General features: G+C 45.9%; 1 protein-coding gene across 1 annotated transcript in view; it reads left to right on the top strand.

Moving 5' to 3' along the window:
• Positions 1–24474, top strand: part of LOC121002005 (pyrimidine-specific ribonucleoside hydrolase RihA-like) — a 124270-nt gene that overhangs the window by 63730 nt on the left and 36066 nt on the right. Inside the window, exon 2 of the mRNA XM_040433302.1 lies at positions 11334–11521. Coding sequence (XP_040289236.1) covers positions 11334–11521 — 188 coding nt within the window. The remainder of the gene's footprint in view (positions 1–11333; positions 11522–24474) is intronic.

Raw genomic sequence — 24474 nt, 5'->3', positions numbered from 1 at the left:
TTACGGGACCGCTCTCCTCTGTCTGGGTGCCGGGGCCTAAATGTGTGACAGTGGCCTGTTCCAGTGGTGGGTGACGCGAAGCCTGATTCTCTGCTATGACATGAATACAGATTCTGCGCTGACATAAGGCCAGATTCTCTGTTACGGGACCTCTCTCCTCTGCCTGGGTGCCTGGGCCTAAATGTGTGACAGTGGCCTGTTCCAGTGGTGGCTGACGTGAAGCCTGATTCTCTGCTATGACATGACAGATTCTGCGCTGACATAAGGCCAGATTCTCTGTTACGGGACCGCTCTCCTCTGTCTGGGTGCCGGGGCCTAAATGTGTGACAGTGGCCTGTTCCAGTGGTGGGTGACGTGAAGCCTGATTCTCTGCTATGACATGAATACAGATTCTGCGCTGACATAAGGCCAGATTCTCTGTTACGGGACCTCTCTCCTCTGCCTGGGTGCCTGGGCCTAAATGTGTGACAGTGGCCTGTTCCAGTGGTGGGTGACGTGAAGCCTGATTCTCTGCTATGACATGAATACAGATTCTGCGCTGACATAAGGCCAGATTCTCTGTTACGGGATCTCTCTCCTCTGCCTGGGTGCCTGGGCCTAAATGTGTGACAGTGGCCTGTTCCAGTGGTGGGTGATGTGAAGCCTGATTCTCTGCTATGACATTAAGACAGATTCTGTGCTGACATAAGGCCAGATTCTCTGTTACGGGACCTCTCTCCTCTGCCTGGGTGCCTGGGCCTAAATGTGTGACAGTGGCCTGTTCCAGTGGTGGGTGACGTGATGCCTGATTCTCTGCTATGACATGAAGACAGATTCTGTGCTGACATAAGGCCAGATTCTCTGTTACAGGACCTCTCTCCTCTGCCTGGGTGCCGGGGCCTAAATGTGTGACAGTGGCCTGTTCCAGTGGTGGGTGACGTGAAGCTTGATTCTCTGCTATGACATGAAGACTGATTCTGCGCTGACATAATGCCAGATTCTCTGTTACGGGACCTCTTTCCTCTGCCTGGGTGCCTGGGCCTAAATGTGTGACAGTGGCCTGTTCCAGTGGTGGGTGACGTGATGCCTGATTCTCTGCTATGACATGAAGACAGATTCTGCGCTGACATAAGGCCAGATTCTCTGTTACGGGACCTCTCTCCTCTGCCTGGGTGCCTGGGCCTAAATGTGTGACAGTGGCCTGTTCCAGTGGTGGGTGACGTGAAGCCTGATTCTCTGCTATGACATTAAGACAGATTCTGTGCTGACATAAGGCCAGATTCTCTGTTACGGGACCTCTCTCCTCTGCCTGGTTGCCTGGGCTTAAATGTGTGACAGTGGCCTGTTGCAGTGGTGGGTGACGTGATGCCTGATTCTCTGCTATGACATGAAGACAGATTCTGTGCTGACATAAGGCCAGATTCTCTGTTACAGGACCTCTCTCCTCTGTCTGGGTGCCGGGGCCTAAATGTGTGACAGTGGCCTGTTCCAGTGGTGGGTGACGTGAAGCTTGATTCTCTGCTATGACATGAAGACAGATTCTGCGCTGACATAAGGCCAGATTCTCTGTTACGGGACCGCTCTCCTCTGTCTGGGTGCCGGGGCCTAAATGTGGGACAGTGGCCTGTTCCAGTGGTGGGTGACGTGAAGCCTGATTCTCTGCTATGACATGAAGACTGATTCTGCGCTGACATGAAGCCAGATTCTCTGCTATGGCATGAAGAGACTGATTCTCTGCTGACATGAAGCCAGATTCTTTGCTATGGCATGAACAGACTGATTCTCTGCTGATGTGAAGCCAGATTCTCTGCTATGGGACCTCTGTCCAATTGATATTGGTTCATTTTTATTTTTTTAATTTTAATTTTAATTCATTTCCCTATCCACATTTGTTTGCAGGGGATTTACCTACATGTTGCTGCCTTTTGCAGCCCTCTAGCTCTTTCCTGGGCTGTTTTACAGCCTTTTTAGTGCCCAAAAGTTTGGGTCCCCATTGACTTCAATAGGGTTCGGGTTCGGGACGAAGTTCGGGTCGGGTTCGGATCCCGAACCCGAACATTTCCGGGAAGTTCGGCCGAACTTCTCGAACCCGAACATCCAGGTGTTCGCTCAACTCTACTTGTGATTAGTTAGGTGAGTGTAAGTTCCTTTTTTACAACATGTGGAGCCCTGGGACAATTTCTTTCTTGTGCTTCAATATACATTTAAATATTAGCACATAAATCATTGGATTATTGATATTTTAAGGCCCAAATAGCACAAAATTATAAAGTTATGATATAATATACAGGTAGATACCATAAAGACACTTTAGCAAGCAAACTGTCCCAGATGTTTGCTAATAATTTTACCCCACTTCTTGTGCACTTTAACCATCGAGGGTTCTTGTGGTGTGAGAGAATTAATATTCATAAAATAAATAAAAAATCTGGATTGCTATATTGTCTGCAGGGACCATCCTTGCATTCCTTTGGTGCCTTCATATGGTCTGGTCCTGGGAAAACCTAGGATCTCCATGAGGTTCTCATCCATTCTAAGGATTTAGGCAGGAATGGTCCGCTGAATTAGCACTCAGTGGCTCAAACCTGGCTCCTCCACTTGCTCCATAATGTATCTAATTTGAGGGACACGTCGGACCTCCTCCGGTCACTGACCGATATTCAGTGGCAGGAGGAGTTCCGACTCGTGTCCCTCGATGTGGAGAGTCTCTATACCCGGATCCCTCAGGATAAGGGCATTGAGGCAGTGATGGAAGTCCTACAGAACACAGATAGAAGTGAGGACTTCAAGATGTTCATCACGGAAGGCCTGAAACTAATTCTCACTAACAATGCCTTTATGTTCGGAGATTCCTGGTATAAACAAAGGGTCGGTACCGCGATGGGGACCCCAGTGGCGTGTACTTTTGCCAATCTGTACCTGGCCCGGTTCGAAGACCGTTTTGTGTACTCGAGTTTTAATCCATTTCTGAAATATATGCATGCCTATTACAGATTCGTGGATGATGTTTTCATCATATGGTCCAGCGACGAGGCACATTTCCGGGCTTTCGTGGATTACTTGAATACACAGAATGACATGAACATGCGATTTACTTACCAGTTTGGGGGCAATAAAATCGAGTTTCTGGATGTAGTGGTATCAGTGGTGGAGGGGGAGTTGGTGACGGAAGGTTTTCGCAAGCCGACCGCCGCCAACTCCCTCCTCCATTTCTCCAGCTATCACCCAAGCACAGTAAAACAATCAGTGCCATATGGCCAATTCAGAAGACTTGCACGTATAAATACCACCTCAATGAGTTATGATAAACAGGCGCAGGATCTGCGCGCTAGGCTGAGACGTAGAGGGTATCCCCCAGACTTGTTGAATCAAGCTATGACAAAAGCGTCACAAGTACATCAGACAGAAGTAAGGGAGGGTAAACCCTCAATAAAAGGGCCCCCACCCTTCGCCTTTTCCTTTAAATTCAGTCCTATGGCCGATAAGATAAAACAGGTCATAAAGAAAAATTGGAGTATCCTAGTGAGGGACGATTCCCTAAAACAATTGAAAGATATGAAACCAGTGATAGCGTTTAGAAGATGCCATACTATACGCGATCAAGTGGTAACTAGCCATTTCAGGAAAAAACGTCTCACATGGCTGTCTGAACAGAGACCAAAAGGGAATAGGAGTTGCAGAAACTGTTCCTTCTGCAGCTTCAATTCCCAACTACAAGTGATCTCTTTTGCAGGGATAGAACATAGGGTTTTTCCACTTATTACCTGCCGCAGCAAATTTGTGGTTTATATAATTTTATATAGATGCGGACGCTTCTACATCGGAAAAACTATCCGCTGCTTATTTGAAAGATTCCGCGAACACCTAAACTCCTTAAAAACAGGAAAGGGTGTTCCGCGGTTAATAGATCATGTGAATAAGGCACATAGTGGAAATCCCAATGTGCTGACTTTTGCTGGCCTTGAAGTAGTTAACCGCACTGAAAGAGGTGGTGACAGAGAAAGGGAGCTTCTGAGAAGAGAAACTATATGGATCCTACGCACGGATGCATTGGGTCCGCTGGGACTAAATGAAAAAATAGATATGAGCGTATTTTTGTAATGAACCACTCTTGCTTATTGTATTTTCGTATTTTGATTTGTTCTTATTGGTTTATGTATGTTCACATATGCACCTTACATCATTGAAGAGGTCCCGCCTGACTGTAATCCCTGCCCTCCCTCTTGAGAGGCCAGGTGTTGATTACTTAGTAATTAAGCATATTACTGTGATGATGCGGCTTCCTGTGCACTATAAGAAGGTGCCGTGACCTCTTCAGTGTTGGAAAGCCAGAAGAAGCGCATACACGCGCGAAACGGCTGTTGCTTATTTGCTGCTGTATCTGCAACCCTTGCACCCCCCTCCTGCCATGGAATAAAGTAACCTGCCTATCAACGGTGAGTGCCGCTCGTTTTGTTTTCTTTTTCTTTTTATCCCATAATGTATCTAAGGCTACTTTCACACCATCCGTCTGGTATCTGCACAGACGGATCCGCACCTATAAATGCAAACGCTGGTATCCATTCAGTACGGATCCGTCTGCATAACTTAGTAAAAAAAAATCTAAGTCTAAGTGTAAGTCAAACGCATCCGTCCTAACTTACATTGAAAGTCAATGGGGGACGGATCCGTTTACAATTGCACCATATTTGTGTCAATGTAAACAGATCCGTCCCCATTGACTTACATTGTAAGTCAGGACAGATCCGTTTGGCTCCGCATCGTCAGGTGGACACCAGACGTTTTGGTGTCCGCCTCCAGAGCGGAATGGAGGCGGAACGGAGCCAAACTGATGCATTCTGAACGGATCCGCATCCATTCAGAATGCATTGGGGCTAAACTGATCCGTTTGGGGCCGCTTGTGAGAGCCTTGAAACGGATCTCACAGGCAGACCCAGAAACGGCAGTGTGAAGTCTTGGGTAGGAATTGCTCATGATCTATACCCACAGTCTGTTCTTCCCTGGACTTGGCCACCTCATCTCATGTCCCTTCACATTTATTCTTGAGGGCGCAGCACACCATGCTTGTGCTTCATTCCCTTGGGACTTGGAGTTCTCTTGTTGATCCTAAAGGTCCTTTATCCCCTGTCACTGAGAACCCAACATTTCACCTGGGTCCGGAGTCCTACATCCCATTAAGTTTTGTCATGCAAAAGCATAGGGATCTCTCAAACTTCTTCCTAATAAACCCCCATAGCATGCAACCACTTTGATTACACTCAGCTCCAAGATTGTAACTCTTCTGTTAAAATACAAAACAACCTGACCAAAGCTTTGGCTTCTTTTGGCAGTCTTTTCCTAGCCTATTCCAATAAAAAGAAAGACGGTCCAGCTACACTGAAAAATACTTGAGGCTTTATTTAATCCCGTGCAGATAAAAACCAACATACAGCAATGCAGAAAATTGACCGGTTTCGGATCACTATAGATGTGGATCCTTAGTCATGATGTGCATCAGTAGGAGGTGAAGTCGAGACTAAATAGTGAACCACTGAGAACAGGTGATCACAATCAGGTACAGGACACACCTCCTGATGACATCCTCCACAGATAAAGTGCATAACAATTACAACATGCCAAAAGACATAGAAAGTAAGATAAAATTTACAAATTACAATAATAAAAAAGAAGTAAAAATATTAGTAATGTAGAATAGTATCATGACGCCTGTTCAATCCTGATGGTATCCGTGAGCCTAATTTGAAAATCCAAAAGCACTCACGATTGAGCAGCTTTTTCTTGTGATCACCGCCTCTGCTTGGTCTGTTAACCCTCTCCACTCCTTGTACTGACATGCTATCTGTATTACCATTATGAACCGCAGCAAAATGCAAACTTGCGGCAGAAACATTTTTTATTTTAGCATGGGGTACATCAGAGATGTGACGGCAAATTCGAACTTTTAAGCAGTTTGATGTGCACCCGACGTACTGTAGATTACACAGAGAACATGTTATGCAATATACCACATATGTGGTGTTGCAATTAATGTATTGCTGAATAGTGTGAGTATTGTGGTTACTTGTAGACAAAATATGCAGGCCCATCCTCATATGTGAGCAACAAGTGCATTTTTTATGTCCACATTTAAAATTACCTATGTGTCTCAGCCAGGTAGGCTGGGACCCAGGTTTATCCTGGTAAAGAGAGGGGCTCACCATATTAGCTAAAGTAACAGCACGTCGGGCAACACATTTAACACCGCTTTTTACAACATCACCCCAGACTGGGTCATATTTGAGAAGATGAAAATGTCTTTTGACAATGTTACATATTTGTGAGTATTCACAACTATAACTCGTGGAAAAAATCACTTGCTTCTCTTTATGACCAAGTTTGGGCTTATTGTTTGGGAAAATTAGATTATCCCGAGACATGGTGGAAACCATATTTTTGGATCGGTTTAAAAGTCTGCTGGGATAATTCCTGGCTAGGAGACGGGTGGTGACAGTATTCATTTCTTCAATACAGGTTTCCATTCCCTCCCCAAGATACATAAAGAGGGATTCCCCCCTCCCCCTATGCGCCCTATAGTTTCGGGTATTGGGTCTTTCTCAGAGAATCTGTCATCCTGGGTGGACAGTATGTTGCAGCCACTGGTACAGTGTATTCCTGGTTTTCTAAAGGACACTGCTTCAGTCTTACAGGCCTTCCATTCCTTCCAGTGGTCCTCTGATCTTTCTTGGATCTCTGCTGATGTCGCTTCTCTGTACACGGCTATCCCCCAGGATCTCGCCATTATCTCCTTGGGTTGGTTTTTGAGTCTTTATTCCAATTTCTCATTACCCTTTAGAGATTTCCTCTGCAAAGTTGTATTATTTCTTATGCAGCACAATTATTTTATGTTTAATGGGAGGTTTTTTCTCCAATGCAGAGGAGTCTCTATGGGGGCCCGTTTCTCACCATCGCTTGCAAACATTTATATGGCATGGTGGGAACATCATTTTATTTTCTCTGATTCCAACCCATGGAGTGGGTCCGTCCGGTGGTACGGTCGCTACATCGATGACCTGCTCTTTGTTTGGTCGGGTGATGTGGCGGGCGTGCCATCATTCGGATCCTTCCTCAATGCTAATAATTGCAATTTACATTTTTCTCTAAATTCACATAAGACCCTAATATCCTTTTTGGATTTGTGTTTGGTGGGGGACGTGGGGGATGGCCGTGTACAGAGTCGCACGTATAGAAAAGTAACCGCAGGAAACACCATCCTGCATGCGGGATCCTGTCATCCTGCACACACTGTCCACAACATCCCCAGGGGTGAATATATTCGCGCTTTGCGCAATTGCTCCTCTAGTGAAACCTGTATTGAAGAAATTAATACTGTCACCACCCGTCTCCTAGCCAGGAATTATCCCAGTAGACTTTTAAACCGATCCAAAAATATGGTTTCCACTATGTCTCGGGATAATCTAATTTTCCCAAACAATAAGCCCAAACTTGGTCATAAAGAGAAGCAAGTGATTTTTTCCACGAGTTATAGCTGTGAATACTCACAAATATGTAACATTGTCAAAAGACATTTTCATCTTCTCAAATATGACCAAGTCTGGGGTGATGTTGTAAAAAGCGGTGTTAAATGTGTTGCCCGACGTGCTGTTACCTTAGCTAATATGGTGAGCCCCTCTCTTTACCAGGATAAACCTGGGTCCCAGCCTACCTGCCTGAGACACATAGGTAATTTAAAATGTGGACATAAAAAATGCACTTGTTGCTCACATATGAGGATGGGCCCGCATATTTTGTCTACAAGTAATCACACTACTCACACTATTCAGCAATACATTAATTGCAACACCAATTGTGATTGTATAAAGGACGAGCCAATCAATCTCTTACAGAGTGTGATTGAGAATCATTATCATTATAATATGCAATAACATGATTGTGCATCTAATATACCTATATACCCACGAGAGATGCATAAAAAATAAAGAATCAATAAATACATAAAAATGATGTGTATACAGCATAAAAGTTCCAAAGTCACAACACAATTATTTAAACATAATATAAACAAATCCCTCAAACCATAATTAATGCCACAAAAGTAATACAATAAATGCATACTTAGAGAATTTTTTATCAAGATTTATCAATTCATGGAGCAAAGCCCCAGATTCACACAAATATATAATAGCATAATTGTGCATCTAATATACCCACAAAAAAATATAAATAGTGAATCAGTGATTACATAAAAATGACAATGATATACAATATCAATATTATAGATTCCGGAATCACAACATAATTATTTTAACATAATATAGACCAGTCCCTCAAGCCATGATTGAATACCACAAAAATAATACAATAAGTACATAAATAAATAACAACAAATTCATAAGGCAAAGCCCCAAATTCATAGAGGTGTCCAAAAAGATTATATATACAGGAGACATCACATAACCATGACCCCTGTCTCCCTAAGTATGTATAAACTATACTCCAATACTCCAATACATAATATCAATGCCATCAGGGTGAAAGCGAACCCTATGGCCGCAGACCATGCACCGGGGAGGATGGGACCAGTCAAGCAAGCGCAAACTGGTACAGAGAGCATACAAACTACTATATACTGGGCAAATTTAGATTCAAAGTGATAATAAAGATGCCCATGTATACAAAATCCACCTATACATGTATGTATGTATGTATGTATGTATGTATGTGTGTATATATATATATATATATATATATATGTATATATATAAGATTTTGATCTTCCAGTGCTCTGACTGTCCTCTACCTTTTTGTAAGTCATGGGTGTCTCAGTTGGAGAAACAATTTTCTTCTTCCCAATGGTCTAATTGATTTTATCTTTCTCATAAAAGCAAAGTGATTAAAGCTCATGAAGCAAGCTACAAAATGTTAGCCTGGTGGTAACAGGTTTTATTTCTTTTTCATAAATGTTACCCTTTCTTTCTAATGTTGGCAATCTGGTACCTCAGAGGATATATTGTGGAATCACTCACTTCTTTGCTCACTTCGTTTCTGGGATGTCTTCCTTTACGTCATCCTGGAGGTAATATTATAATATCGGGCAAAGAGCTGTGTGAGCCTTCTGCCAGATCATTAAGAAAGCAGTCAGGATGGACTGCCACTGCTGGACCACCCTAACTGTGGACTATAAGATTCAGGCACTTTTTAGCAGACTTTTTTGGTTGCTAAAAGGTGCATCTTATAGTTCCCCACTTACCTTCAGATAAAATCTTTTCATGGTCCTCTACCTTGGTTTGTGAGCCAGGCTCTCTTTTTCTCTTGCTCTATTCGTATTGCGGCACCATGGCCACTAGTCATGTCCTTCAGCAGTATTTTTTCCACATTAGCAGATCATTTTTGTTCTCTATGACCGCCACTTCCCCCATTCTTCCTTTTCCCTTCTCATCTGCTTCTTTCCCACCCTTGTTTTTTGTATTATATTCTGTTTTCATTCTTCTAGATTACAGTGGTGTACTTTACTATACTTAACCATGCATTGGTCTCTTTTATTGTAGTTTCACGTGTAATCTTTTTTCTATGCAGTTCATTTATCGCAACTCTATTGCAAAATGCATTTTTTTTTTAGCTTAGTTCAGGTATAGGCCTCATGCACACATGGGGTGGAGTCTGTATTTCAGTCTGCAATAAACTGATTTGCAAAATATGGGATACCTTCCTTGTGCATTCTGTATTAGGGCCGTTCTTGTCCATAATATGGAAAGAATAGGATATGTTCTATAATTTGTGGAATGGAAAAATGGACTTGCAAAAAAGACTGAAGTGTGCATTGCCCCATAGAAATAAATGGGTCATTGTGCTGTCAGAGGATGATATGTACAAATCTCCTACTTTGACTTTTGTTTTGAAGTCATAAATTTCCCAAAAAGAAAAACCCAAATCATCCTTTTTTAACAAAAAAAATTCGTTTCACCTTATCCATCATGATCGGTTCAATGAAATAAACACATTGGGGGACATTTATAAAGACCAGCATATTGTACGCCGGTCTTGATTCCCTCTGTGCTGTTGGAGGATTTATGCAGAGTCACACACCTCTGATATATTTGGGGCATCTTCCAGCTGTGCCGTGCGACACACTTAAATCTATGGCAGCCTCCTAGCTGCCATAGATTTTAGTCCTTCTTCATGCCAAAAAACCTAGTGTGAAAAAGGATAAATGTTGTGGATGGTCAGCACCGCACACTCCACTCCCTTGGCACACCTTCTTTTCTTGCCATTTCAACAGAAAAATTAAAAAGTATGGCTCATGGAATGCACATATGAAAAATTTCTGTGTCCAGAAATCCTGTGTTAATAGGAAAAATTATTGACTAGTTGTTTTTATCTGTAAGAAACACTATCAGATTTACCTGCACGCCAACTTAGTATTGGCAGTGCAGGGTGTTATATTTAAGTGGACTGAATGAAGCTGATATACTCTGCACTCTCCAATACAAAGTAAGATTTACTGTTTTTAAGCATACCTGTACTTAAAAAAAATAACTTGTGATGTGTGAAATACAGTATATAAAGGGTTTGTTCAATGTGGGTCCAAGTGCTGAAACTCCCACAAATTGCTAAAACAAGGAGAAAGAAGTACTTCTTTCTCTTCGTTTAAAAATTGGTGGGAGTTTCAGCACTGAGACACCCACTGATCAAAACTTTAGATTTTTTTTTAAACTACAGGTACATTTTATATTTGTTTTATTTACTACTCAATGAGATCTTGGTCAAGTGTCTGATACTGCAAGTGTCTGTTTACTTCAGTTTAAGATATGAGTAGACCAGAAAATTTGCAATGTTTTGTTTCTTTTGCCATTTTCATTCTTTATAGGAATAGACAGTGTTAGGCCTCATGCATACGGCCGTTGCTTGGCCGATCTATGCATTGGGGACTGCATGGGCAACATCCGTGCGGATTCCGCAGACGGATCCAGACCCATTCAACTTGAATGGGTCCGTGATCCGTCCAAACCATGTTCTATTTTTTTGAGGTGCCGAGGGACGGAGAGAAACCCCACGAAAGCACTCCGTAGTGCTTCCGTGGGGTTCCATGCCTCTTTTCCGCACCTCACCTTCTGTATAGCGGACCCATTTAAGTCAATGGGTCCACATCCGTGATGCAGTGAGCACATGGTCGGTGTCCTACATTGTGGACTCAATGTTTCCGGGACGCATTACAGGCATCGCCAGGTAACGGCCGTGAGCATGAGGCCTTATATTATATATTTATTTGTATTGAATGGGCAATTGCATTGTGATATTACAGCTTTTTTATCTTCTCGTGTTGTTCAAGAATGTTACTCTTCTTTTTTTTGTTACAGAAACAACCCAAAAGAAGTTGCTTCTTATTGATGTAGACTGTGGCACTGATGATGCCATGGCCATTATGATGGCAATTGCCTCTCCTAATGTTGAAATTTTAGGAATCACCTGTGTTGAGGGCAACACTAAGTTGGATAACGTCTGCAAAAACGTCCTACGCGTCCTTAAATTATGTGATCGCTTAGATGTAAGTATTGTTCACAATAATACTTATGTATGTCAATATATAAATATACACTGATAAGCCAGAACAATTAGACTCCCCATACCCTTGGTGCTGTTTTTGAATCCAAATCCAGGGGTGGATCATAAGGGATCATCAAAGGGGTTGTCCGGGTTCAGAGCTCAACCCAAACATAAGCTCCCCTTTACTCATTTACCATGTCTAAGTGGAGCATTGGAGTAGTTCTCCAATGCTCCCCCTTGCTCTGCGCTGCATCGTGCAGGGCAAGGGATTTTTCTTTACTACCGGTGACATATCAGGCTTCACATGGGTATGCTAGGTGGAGATTTCAAGTTTATTTGTCATGCACAGCTCAATACATAGTATAACATGCGGTTAAATGCTTAAACAACATTCCATTCCAATAAAAAAAGAAAGCATAACATTACATTAAAAACATTGTTAGTAACTAAAAATGTCTCATGGTTCTTTAGTTACAGGACACACATTTATTTATTAATTCATCTGCCCTCTGTGATGTCCTGATTTTGCATCCGAATGGCCTGGATGAAGAAACTCTTCCTCATTCTCTCGTGTTAGCTTTCAAAATGCGGTAACGTTTCCCACACCGCAGGAGACAAAACAGAACACTATTTGGGTGTCTGTGGTCCTTCGCCACCTTCATGGCCATGGTCAAGCACCTCTTATTATAAATGAGCTGCAAATCAGGAAAGTCAGAGCGGATTTTTCGCTCAGCCGAGAGCACCACCCTATGAAGTGCCCTTCTGTCCAGAAAGGGCCGTACTAGGGCTTTAGCTTAGGGGGAGACCCCACATGATTAACTTTTGGTAAGAGGACGGGGTAACAGGGGTTAATTTTGAATAGTGGGGGATGGTAACTTGGGGGAGGAGTTAGGGCTTTATAAGGGAGGGCAGTTTGGGTCACGGGCGCCATTTTAGGTTACCTGAAACAAGCTGTATGAGTCTGTGGAAGAGATGATTAGTAGGCTGCGGGCGGTGGTGGAGGTCTGTGGTCCGTAGTGGTTGCGTGAGCAGATGATGGGCCATCTGCAGGGGGAGGCTGCGGGTCCGGCAGGCCCGCAGCCATGTGCAAGACTGCTGCGGCGGGTACGCCCGCTAGAGTGCCTTAGCCCTAGTGAGACCCCCAGGGTTCGGCCACGGTGCAGGAGCCCCTCCAGGGACCCTTCGCAAAGGCGGGACGTCAGGCAGCCAGCATCTGCGTCCTCCCGGCGTGAGAGGAATCCAAATGTGAGGCGGAACCCAGGTTGTCCTCCCCCTGTCTTCACCAGCAGTCTGTGAGGGAGCAGGACCAGGATCTGTGGGCTCCCCCTCCTCCAGGGGAGCAGGGATGCCCGCTCGATGAGGAAGAGAGAGCAGCAGCAGCAGCAGCATGGGGAGCGAGGCTGTACTGGAGGTGGCCAGCAGGGGGTGCAGGCCTCACAGATATGGGAGACAAGAAGAAAATGTCCAGGGACTTCTGGATGAAGAGGAGGCATTAGGATGGATGCAGAACGCATCCAGCATGGAGGAGTCTGGGGTGCAGTCGTCCAGCAGCAGGCCACCATCAAGAGGTGGTGAAGATTCGCCAGCACGGGACGAACGTCAGGGGTCAGGACGATTGGCTGCGGGGTTCACAGCACCCGGGCTGCCAGGTGAGAACATGTGGGGATCCTTTCAGACATTAGTTAGCAGCCCTGGGGGTGTCAGGGCTGGGGGGTTCATGGGGAGCTAGTTGGAAGCTTGGGACCCTTCGCAAAGGCGGAACGTCAGGCAGCCAGCATCTGCGTCCTCCCGGCGTGAGAGGAATCCAAATGTGAGGCGGAACCCAGAGGAAGGCGGGGTTGTCCTCCCCCTGTCTTCACCAGCAGTCTGCGAGGGAGCAGGACCGGGATCTGTGGGCTCCCCCTCCTCCAGGGGAGCAGGGATGCCCGCTCGATGAGGAAGAGAGAGCAGCAGCAGCAGCATGGGGAGCAAGGCTGTACTGGAGGTGGCCAGCAGGGGGTGCAGGCCTCACAGATATGGGAGAGAAGAAGAAAATGTCCAGGGACATCTGGATGAAGAGGAGGCATTAGGATGGATGCAGAACGCATCCAGCATGGAGGAGTCTGGGGTGCAGTCGTCCAGCAGCAGGCCACCATCAAGAGGCGGTGAAGATTCGGGAGCACGGGACGGACGTCAGGGGTCAGGACGATTGGCTGCGGGGTTCACAGCACCCGGGCTGCCAGGTGAGAACATGTGGGGATCCTTTCAGACATTAGTTAGCAGCCCTGGGGGTGTCAGGGCTGGGGGGTTCATGGGGAGCTAGTTGGAAGCTTGGGGCAGCTTTTAAGTAGCCTGGCGGGTTGGGTTTCGGGGTTGGACTGCGGGTGTATCACCGTTACCGGTCTGGGGGGTAGGTGCTTGATCTAGTGGGACAGAGGAGGTCCGCCGGCTCGGGCTGGGGGATTGGTGTCGGTACAGACTCAGGCAGGGGGTGAGGAGGACAGGCCTAGAGTGGACGATGCAGCTAAAGGGGAAGTATACGTATGCTTTGAAGGCCCGTTAAGGGCGCATTTGAAGCTGGATGTGCGGGACTGCATATGGAAGGGGAGTATGTGGATATTTTTTCGCTACTCCCTCTAGAGCGTTTTAATTTAGACAGGTCTTAGAAGGATGAAAAAAGGAGGAAGATGATAAGCGCCGGCATAGGTTGATCCCGCGCACTTTTTCAAATTGGTTACAGGCTTTCGGCAAGAGTGTTATTGGGGAACAAACGCCTGAGTGCTGCTCCGCTCTTTTCTGCTATCTGGATGCGATAGGGGAGGCTTACGAGATTTATGGGGGTTTGGGTCGGCTCCATTATGATGAGTAATTTAGGCAGCGGAAAGCAATTCGCCCTAATATAAAGTGGGATCATAAGGACATCGGGTTATGGTTAATGGTGACGGCACCAGGGAGGCAGAGGCAGTCCTTTCAGGGGGAATAAGGGGGGTTCGGTCAGTCTACTCTCGCAGCGGCCTCCGCCAAGTGGTTATGCTTCCTTTTTAATGAGGTAAGCTGCAAGTTCGGCACAAAATACAAATTTAAACATGAGTGCTCGTCTTGTGGGGGGAATCATGGAGCAAGTCAATGCTTTAAAGGCAATAAACAAAAAGGGTCTGATTCTGCTGCAAAAGGGACTGACTCCGGTGTGGGTGGAAAAGATGGAGCAGTATTTAAATAGATACCCTAATCGTGAAGCGGCGGAATTGTTAAAAAAGGGTTTTAGGTGGGGTTTTAGTATTCTGTCGAATCCATCGCCAGTGGTTAGTTCATGGAAAAATTTGTGCTCAGCGTTAGAGCATCCCGAAGTTGTGGCGGAAAAGTTGGCTAAGGAGGTTGATTTAGGTAGGACGGATGGTCCGTTTGTTGAACCACCGCTAATTAGTTTGAATGTTTCGCCATTGGGGTTACTGCTTAAGAAAGAGCCAAACAAGTTTCGGCTGATTTACCATTTCCTTTCCGAAAGGGGTGTCGGTCAATGATGGTATCGATCCTGAACTTTGTTTGGTGGTGTATACATTGTTTGATGCGGCTGTGGCATGGGTAAGAAAATTGGGCCCAGGTACGTTGTTGGCAAAAACGAACATCGAGGCAGCTTTTTGGTTACTTCCGGTATACCCTGATAGTTTTCATCTGTTAGGTTGTTTTTGGGATGGGGGTTATTTTGTGAACAGGTGTTTGCCAAAGAGTTGCTCAGTGTCGTGCGCTTATTTAGAAGCGTTTAGTTATTTCCTAAAATGGGTAATGGCAGATGTGGCTGGTTGTCCATTCATCATCCATTACTTGGACGATTTTCTTTGTTTAGGTCCAGCGGATTCACGGGTTTGTTCTTTGTTGTTGAATACGTTGCGATTTTTGCGTCTTTTGGAGTGCCGTTAGTGGAAGGAAAGACAGTAGGTTCCTCGACGGAGATGAGTTTTTTGAGGATAGAGACAAATACTGTTAAAATGGAGTGTCACCTTCCTAAAGACAAAGTGAGGGATTTGCGGGTCATAGTTGAAAGGGCGAAGGGTTGAATTTGCTTGCGGTATCTACAATCCCTACTGGATTATTCCAATGGGCTGGATATTTTGTCGGCAGTTGGCAGCGGCTACTGCAGGGGTAGTAGCTCCACATCATTTTATCAGTTTGGGGCGGGAGTTAAAGAGTGATCTGGAAGTTTAGGCTAGTTTTACATTTTTTTTTAATGGCAGAGCGTTGGTGATGGGAGATGGGTTGACAGTTTCACTTTTATTTATTTTCGGACACAGCGCGCGCGGGAGGGGGGGGGGGGGGGGTTTCGGGGTCTATTGTCACAGGCAGTGGCCAGACCATTGGCCAAAATCAAGGGTCATACGGGGATGGGTGAAGAATTTTTTCCGAAAGTTCTCGCTGTGGTCCTATGGGGCAATAAATTCAGGAACAGGAAGTTTTCACTGCGATAATTGGGGGGGTGCAGGCGATTAAAAGTTTGACCGCCTCGTCTCCACTAGTGGTCCGGTTATTGCAACATCTGGTGTTACTCTGTTTATTGCTTAACATATGGGTGGTGGCGGTTCATGTTCCTGGGGTGACTAATTGCATTGCGAATGCCCTTTCTCATTCGCAGTGGGAGTGGTTTCATCATCTGACCCCAGAAGCAGATACAGAAGGGTTGGAGTGTCTGGGGTCCTTATGGGAGCTCTTGGAGGTACAGTAGAGGGTCTTCTGCAGGCATCATTGAGTGCAGGTACATGGGCGGCATATGATAAAGCTTGGAGGAGTTGGGAATAGTGGTGTAAGGTAATGGGGGTGCAGGTTGATGGTGGGGAAGTCCCATTGTTGTTATTCTTGGGACAAGTAAAAGGAGGGTTAGTCAGTCACACAAGTAAATAGATGTATTTCGTGTTTGACTTTCAAGTTCAAGTTAAGGGGTATCCCTGATGTGATTAAAGTGTTTTTAGTTAAGAAAGTCTTAATTGGTTGGAGGAGAGGTCAGCGTTTGGAGGCCAGAAGGAGGCCGGTGTCGTTTGCCTTTTTGTTAAGAATTGGTCGGCAAGCGGAATTGGTGTGTAATTCCCTGGGGGAGGTTCACTTGTTGGATTTTTCCCTGGCTTTTTGGGGGGCTTTTCGCTTGGGTGCGTTGGTGAGCAAAAGTGTTAGGAGTGCAGGGGGTCTTTTGGGGGAGGATGTGGATCTGTATCATGACAGAGTTGAGATTGGAATTCAGGTGTCTAAGATGGACATGGAGGGAAAAGGGTGTAGGGTTAGCCTGTTTGCAGGGTGTTCTTTATGTCCAGTTCAGTGTTTGCAGGAATACAGGTTGGATGCGAATTTTGATAGCGGCCCTCTTCTTAGACATGAAGATGGGTCATTTTTATCGAGGTTTCAGTTTTTAGCTGTTTTTAAGTGTCTATCAGGTTTGGGGGTGGATTCAACTGAATTTACAGGTCATTCGTTCATAATAGGTGCTGCAACAGAGGCTGCTAGGTTAGGTATGAGCCATGATTTTATTAAGAGAGTGGGTAGATGGAAATCGTTGAGGTTCCGGTCGTATGTGAGGTTAGGTAGTTTGTAGTGTAGCTGTTAGCTTGAGCAGTAACGTGTTCTATTTTTGTTGTTATGTTACAGGGTGTCCCTCGGCATTAGTCTGGATCCTCGGACATTCATTCATCTATTGGGGGGCGCTTAGGGTGGATGTTCAGCCGAGCGGGCGCCATTTGGGATTGGAGAGAAAGGTTGCAGTCGTTCGGTGGCTGGGGTCTTGAGGTATGTTGTGGGGGGGGGGGGGCATGTTAAGAGAGGTACACCGTATTGTGCGTTTGGATGGGGCGCCGGACATTCTAGTGCTACATGTTGGGCGAAATGATTTAGGGTTTAGGCCAGTTAGGGAGTTGATTAAAGATATAAAGTTTGATTTTCTGAGACTTTGGTCATTGTTTCCAACTATGGTTACGGTGTGGTCGGAGATTGTACCGCGTCGGAAGTGGCGAGAGGCACGTTCAGTTGAACGGATTAATAAAGGTGAAAGGGTGATAGGCAAATTTGTGGCCAGGCACGGAGCAGTGGCTGTCAGGCATTTGGAGCTGGAGTCGGGTGTTGGGGAATTTTGGATGTCGGACGGGGTTCACCTTAATGCGGTAGGTATTGACTTGTGGTTGCTGGGGCTGCAAGGGGGATTGAGACTGCTTTAGGGGTGTGAAGGAACACGCAAGCTTGAGAGTGTAAGGGGAGTCAAGTTGCGCCTTGTTGGCGGGGGGAGGTCCTCGAAGCTGGTGGTATGGGTCGGTACTTGAGAATGGGAGAGCCTCAATGGTGGGGTTGGACTCTTATCGTTGGGCACTTGGTTGTGGTTCGGTGAGGCATCCATCAGTTGGTGTCTCCGAGCTGTTTTTTTACGGCTGGAGGCAAGATGGATTTGCCAGGTTGTTTAAGGGTTAATAAGACACTTTTGGGGCTTCTAGGACCTCCTAGGGTTAATTTATTGTTATTTATTGTTATGTATGCTATTTAAATAAAACGGCTGCTGTGGCCGATTTAATCTGACTCTGGTTCTCTGAGTTTTTATTATTGGGAAAAGATAAAGGGGGAGAGATTGGTTCAAGAGGACCCGAAGAATAACCAATAATTTAATCAAGAAAGGGCTGTACTAGGGCTTTAGCTTAGAGGGAGGCCCCACATGATTACATTTTGGTAAGGGGATGGGAAACCAGGGGTTAATTTTGAATAGTGGGGGGGTGTCACCTGGGGTAGGAGTTAGGGCTTTATAAGGGAGGGCAGTTTGGGTTACGAGCGCCATTTTAGGTTACCTGAAACAAGCTCCCACCCTTCTGCCCTGGTGATAGGAGGTTGCTTTAGGCAATGTTGGCGGTCAGGGTCTTACGTTGGGGCGGTTGGTTTGTAGGTAGTTGTTTGGGTGTGTCTTATGTTGCGGCAGTGGAGGTGGGGGGAGGTCCTTGAAGCTGGTGGTATGGGTCGGTACTTGAGAATGGGAGGGCCTCAATGGTGGGGCTAGACTCTCATGGTTGGGCACTTGGTTGGTTCAGTGAGACGTCCATCAGTTGGTGTCTCCGAGCTAGTGTTTTACGGCTGGAGGCAAGGTGGATTTGCCAGTTTGCTGAAGGGTTAATAAGAAACTTTTGGGGCTTCTAGGAGCTCCCTCGTCTAGGTTAATTTATTGTTATGTATGTTATGTATTTAAATAAAACGGCTGCTGTAGCCGATTTAATCTGACTCTGGTTCTCTGAGTTTTTATTATTGGGAAAAGGGGGGGAAAATAAAGGGGGAGAGATTGGTCCAAGAGGACCCGAAGAATAACCAATAATTTAATAATGTTTCATGCTACTACCGAACCAGGCTGTAACGTTTCCTGTCAGGATAGTCTCAATGACACAGGTGTAGAAGTTCTTAACCTGAGGGGTAGTCTGAAATCCCCGATAAAGATGCTGACGAGCCTTCTATGCCAAGAGGTTTATATGACTAGGCCGAGATAATTCTTATGAAATATGTACACCCAGGTATTTAAAACTGGCCACACGCTCCACTATATCACCATTAATCCTGACGGGTGATAGATTCTCTTCCTCTTCTTGCTGAAATCTACCACCACCTTTGTTTTTCCGACATTCAGACTGAGATGGTTATTTTAGCACCAGGTTACCAAGTGATTGATCTCCTCCAGGTAGACAGTCTTGATATCGAAGATCAGACCGACCACAACAGTGTCATCAGCAAACATTATAATGGTAGAGGAACTAGAGATGGCCACACAATCATAAGCATATAATGAGTAGAGGACTCAGGACACAGCCTTGTGGGGCGCCAACATTCAAGATGACAAGATGAGGGGGATGAAACATGCCCACACATACTATTTGAGATGTATCTGACAGGAATTTAGTGATCCACTAAAATAGTGATTGGTTTAGACCTAGATTCCCCAGCTTAGTAGTCAGTATAGAGGGGATTATGGTGTTAAAAGTACAGCTATAGTCCACAAACTGCATTCTAACATAATTTCTTGTCCAGATGAGACAATAATAGATAATTAATAGCATTGTCTGTAGAACGGTGAGTGCAGTAAGCAAATTGTAGTTGATCCAGATTCACAGGAAGTGAAGAAATGATAAAGTCTATGACCAGCATTTCAAAGCACTTTATCACAGTTGAAGTCAATGCTACAGGGCGATAATCATTCAAACAGGTAGGTTGTGATTTATTCGGGACAGGGATGATAATGGCTCTTTTGAAGCATGCTGAGACAGCAGACAATTGCAGAGATTGATCAAAGATTGTTGTAAACACTGGGGCTAGCTGAGTAGGACAAGATCTGACCATAGATAGCATCTGGACCTGCTACCTTCATTGTGTTCACCCTCTTAAAAGCCCTCCTCACCTCATGTTTTGTGATAATAAGGGTGGGAACATTCTCTGATCTAGTTGGCTTTGCGACCATCCTACAATTAACAGGTAGGAGATAACTGGCAGTATTAACATGGTCTTTACCATCAGAGAATTCAACTCCTCTGCCAGAGATATGTCCGCATGCTCAATGCTGTTAGTCGTGATTTAAAGTCAGTTTTCATTCTCAGCCCAAGCCATAGACTCTTTGCACCATTCTGTTGGAATTGTAGTTCTAACCTCCTTCCATAACAGTGTTTTGCTTCCTTTCCGCTCTCCGAACATTATATGATGCAGCCCTATACTCTGCCATATTTCTGGTGATAATTCCCCTGTTAAAAGCTGCTGAATGGAGTGACAAAACATTCCGGATGGTTTTATCTACCCATGGCTTCTGATTCGGGAATTATCTGATGCTATATTTTTGGACTGTATCATCCACAAGTTTGACCACAAACCCCACAACTACCTCTGTGAACATATTAATGTATACAACACGGACTTGCTATAATTGGAGTCCCGTTGTCAAAAATGTACCAGTTAGATGTCATTATTTAAAAAAATGTTTGTACCACGAAGCTTACTTTTCTAGAAGTCCACATACATGATACAACACTGTCTGCCTACATACATGATGCCACATGGAGGGACACTTCCAGATTGTTTTGTGGTGGCGGACAGAAAATAATGTGGTGCTTATAGAACAGACTACACAGTGTAGAGGTATACTGTATATTGTGTATACAGTGTATGGTATATGTGTATAACAAACATATTTTACATGAAAACTTACAATTACTTGGCTTGGCCCTTTTGGATCTCGGACACCACTTCAACACTTTGGCTGGGGGGGCTCGGTGGAGCTGATGTTGAGTTTTATCCTAATGAGAAAGATTTCATAATAAGGATTTGGAGAAGGGGGAGAGGGATAGCAGAGCAGGGAGAGGCTGGTGCTGCCACTAGGCGGCTCATACCATGGGGGAGTAATAAAGCCCACCATAATGCCCCCCCCCCAGTAGAAATAATTCTCCTTATAATAGACAGTGCAAAAATACCCCCTTGTAATGCCCCCAGTTGAGCTAATGTTCCCATAGTGTCCCCCATAATGTGCCAGTATAAAATACCCCTATATAGTGCCCCCAGTAAATGCCCTATAGTGCTCCTCTCCCCCTTCCTCCTAGTGCCCCCATAATGTACCAGTATAAAATGCCCCTATATAGTGCCCCAGTAGATGCCCTCAGTGTCCCCTATAATTTGCAAGCATAAAATACCCCTTCTTAGTCCCCCCCCGGAGATAACCCCATAGTACTTCTCTCCCCCCTTCCCCATAGTACCCACCATAATGTGTCCCAGTATAAAATGTCACTGTACAGAGCCCTCCATATAACATACCCTTCTTTGTGGCCTCAGTAGATGCCCCTATAGTGCCCACCAATAATGTTCCGGAAAGAAGTACCCCCATAGTCCCACCTAATAATGTGCCAGTAAAAAGTGCCCCCAATGATGCCCCCGGCCTCAATGTCACATTTCTCCCCCTCCATGTCACATCACCCCCTCCTTTTTACATCACCCCCTTTGTGTCACATTTCTCCCTCCCCTCCATGGCAGCACTCCTCCCCCCATTTCTCCCCCTCCATGTCACATCACCCCCTCCTTTTTACATTACCCCCAATGGCACATTTCTCCACCTCCATGGGCCTGGCAGCGCAGCAGCACATCTTAACCCCCTCCCCCCCAATGGCACATTTCTCCCCCTCCATGGGCCTGGCAGTGCAGCAGCACATCTTACCCCCCCATGGCAGATTTCTCCCCCTCAATGGGCCTGGCAGCGCAGCAGCACATCTTACGCCCCCATGGCACATTTCTCCCCCTACATGGGCCTGGCAGCAGCACATCTTACCCTGCCCCCCAATGGGCACATTTCTCCCTTCTCCATGGGCCTGGCAGGAGGACATCTCCCCCCCATGGCACATTTCTCCCCCTCCATGGGCCTGGCAGGAGGACATCTTACCCCCCCAATGGCACATTTCTCCCCCTCCCCATGAGCCTGGCAGGAGGACATCTCCCCCCCATGGCACATTTCTCCCCCTCCCCATGGGTCTGGCAGGAGGACATCCCCCCTATAGATTTCTCCCCCCCCCAGCCCCCTGTTCATTTCTCCAACCAACCCCCTCCAGTGGCAGTGGCACTCACAGTTTACAAGCACCACAAGACACAAGCTCACTCTGCTCACAGACCGGTGACTGTCAGCTCAGCTCCACTGCTCCAGACAGACTCCCTGCGTGCCGCTCCACGTGACTAGTGACCTCACTGACTGCAGCGCTGAACACTGCAGCTTGAAAGCGCCGCACTGGCCTGGCCCGGCACACGCAGACTGGGCGGCCAGGGCGGGCACACGCACGGCACTTACGTAAGTGAAAAAAAAAAAAAAAAGGCCATTAAAGGGGCAGGGGCAGAAGGGGGCAGGGGCTCAAGTCCCCTTTTAGCCCTTTGTGTGCTTGTCCTTGTGCTCTGGGTGAATAAAGGGAAGAACGTTAGAACCAATGATGAAACAGAAATTACTAACCGTACACAGTTAAAATCACATGTATAGATAGAAACCACTATTAAAAACCAATACTTACTCCCAGTGGTGATCCAAAGCCCAAGCGGCAAAGCTGAAAGCTGCAGAAACGGCGCAAAGCTGTTGTCATTCTGACCATGTGGTGTAACAGTATTTAAAAAAAAAAATCCATCTTGATTCCCTCTGACTTAAAGTTCTTTTCCAGTTGCCCCCTCTCTGGGATATAATAACATGGTCAATTCCCCTAAATGTAAAAGGGAACTGTTTGAGTCATGAACTTCTTTGAAGTGTCATGGGATCGTTTGCAGGTCTTGAGTATCAGCCACCTTTTTAGTAGAGTCAATTGCTAGTACATGTTTTCGAATCCTCCTCTTAAATTGACATGATGTCATGCCCACATAAACCAGGTTGCATGGGCAAATAGCCCAGTACACTGCTCTAATCATATTACAGGTTATGGGGTAAGTGATTTTATACTCATGGTCATGTGTGGAATTCCAAAAGCATTATGCCTTGTCCATATTAGAACAAGCCACACATTTTCCACATTCTCTGTTCCCCCATGGGGGGCCCTTTGTATCAAACAGTCCTGTTTTTTTGATGGTATAATGGCTTTTTACCAGGCGATCCTTTAGATTAGTTGCTCTTCTATATGTTATTCGGGGATGTGGTGGGATAATTTTGCTCAACTGTTGGTCAATCAATAAAATATCCCAATATTTACTTAGGGCATTGCGGACCTCTTTCAAATGTGCGTTGTAGCCTGTAATGAAGCAGATCTCCTCCATCTAATTTTTCTTTTCCTGTTTGTAAAGGACATCTGTTCTCTTAGGCCTCCTGCACACGAACGTATTTTTTTGCGGTCCGCAAAAACGGGTCCCGTTTTTCCGTGATCCGTGACCGTTTTTTCGTCCGTGGGTCTTCCTTGATTTTTGGAGGATCCACGGACATGAAAAAAAAGTCGTTTTGGTGTCCGCCTGGCCGTGCGGAGCCAAACGGATCCGTCCTGAATTACAATGCAAGTCAATGGGGACGGATCCGTTTGACGTTGACACAATATGGTGCCATTTCAAACGGATCCGTCCCTATTGACTTTCAATGTAAAGTCTGGAGTCCCTTTTATACCATCGGATCGGAGTTTTCTCCAATCCGATGGTATATTTTAACTTGAAGCGTCCCCATCACCATGGGAACGCCCCTATGTTAGAATATACTGTCGGATATGAGTTAGATCGTGAAACCTCATTTCCGACAGTATATTCTAACACAGAGGCGTTCCCATGGTGATGGGGACGCTTCTAGTTAGAATATACTACAAACTGTGTACATGATTGCCCCCTGCTGCCTAGCAGCATCCGATCTCTTACAGGGGGCCGTGATCAGCACAATTAACCCCTCAAGTGCCGCACCTGAAGGGGTTAATTGTACTATCATATCCCCCTGTAAGAGATCAGGGCTGCCAGGCAGCAGGGGGCAGACCCCCCCCCCCCCCTCCCCAGTTTGAATATTATTGGTGGCCAGTGCGCCCCCCCCTTCCTCCCTCTATTGTAATAATTCGTTGGTGGCACAGTGTGCGCCCCCCCCCCTTCCTCCCTCTATTGTAATAAATCGTTGGTGGCACAGTGTGCGCCCCCCCCTTCCTCCCTCTATTGTAATAAATCGTTGGTGGCACAGTGTGCGCCCCCCCGCCCCCCCCTTCCTCCCTCTATTGTAATAAATCGTTGGTGGCACAGTGTGCGCCCCCCATGGCCCCCCCCCCCTCCCTCTATAGCATTAACAACATTGGTGGCCAGTGTGCGGCCTCCCATCTCCCCCCCCCCCCCCCCCCCGATCATTGGTGGCAGCGGGTTACTAGCAATAGTACAATAGTAAAAGATTCATACTTACCTGGGAGCTGCGATGTTCGTGTCCGGCCGGGAGCTCCTCCTACTGGTAAGTGACAGTTCATTTAGCAATGCGCCGCACAGACCTGAGGCTGTCACTTACCAGTAGGTGGAGCTCCCGGCCGGACACGA

Source organism: Bufo bufo, chromosome 5 (genome assembly GCF_905171765.1).
Source record: "Bufo bufo chromosome 5, aBufBuf1.1, whole genome shotgun sequence".
Lineage (NCBI taxonomy): Eukaryota > Metazoa > Chordata > Amphibia > Anura > Bufonidae > Bufo > Bufo bufo.
The sequence above is the reverse complement of the archived record's forward strand: the minus strand, read 5'-3'. Positions and strand labels throughout refer to the sequence as shown.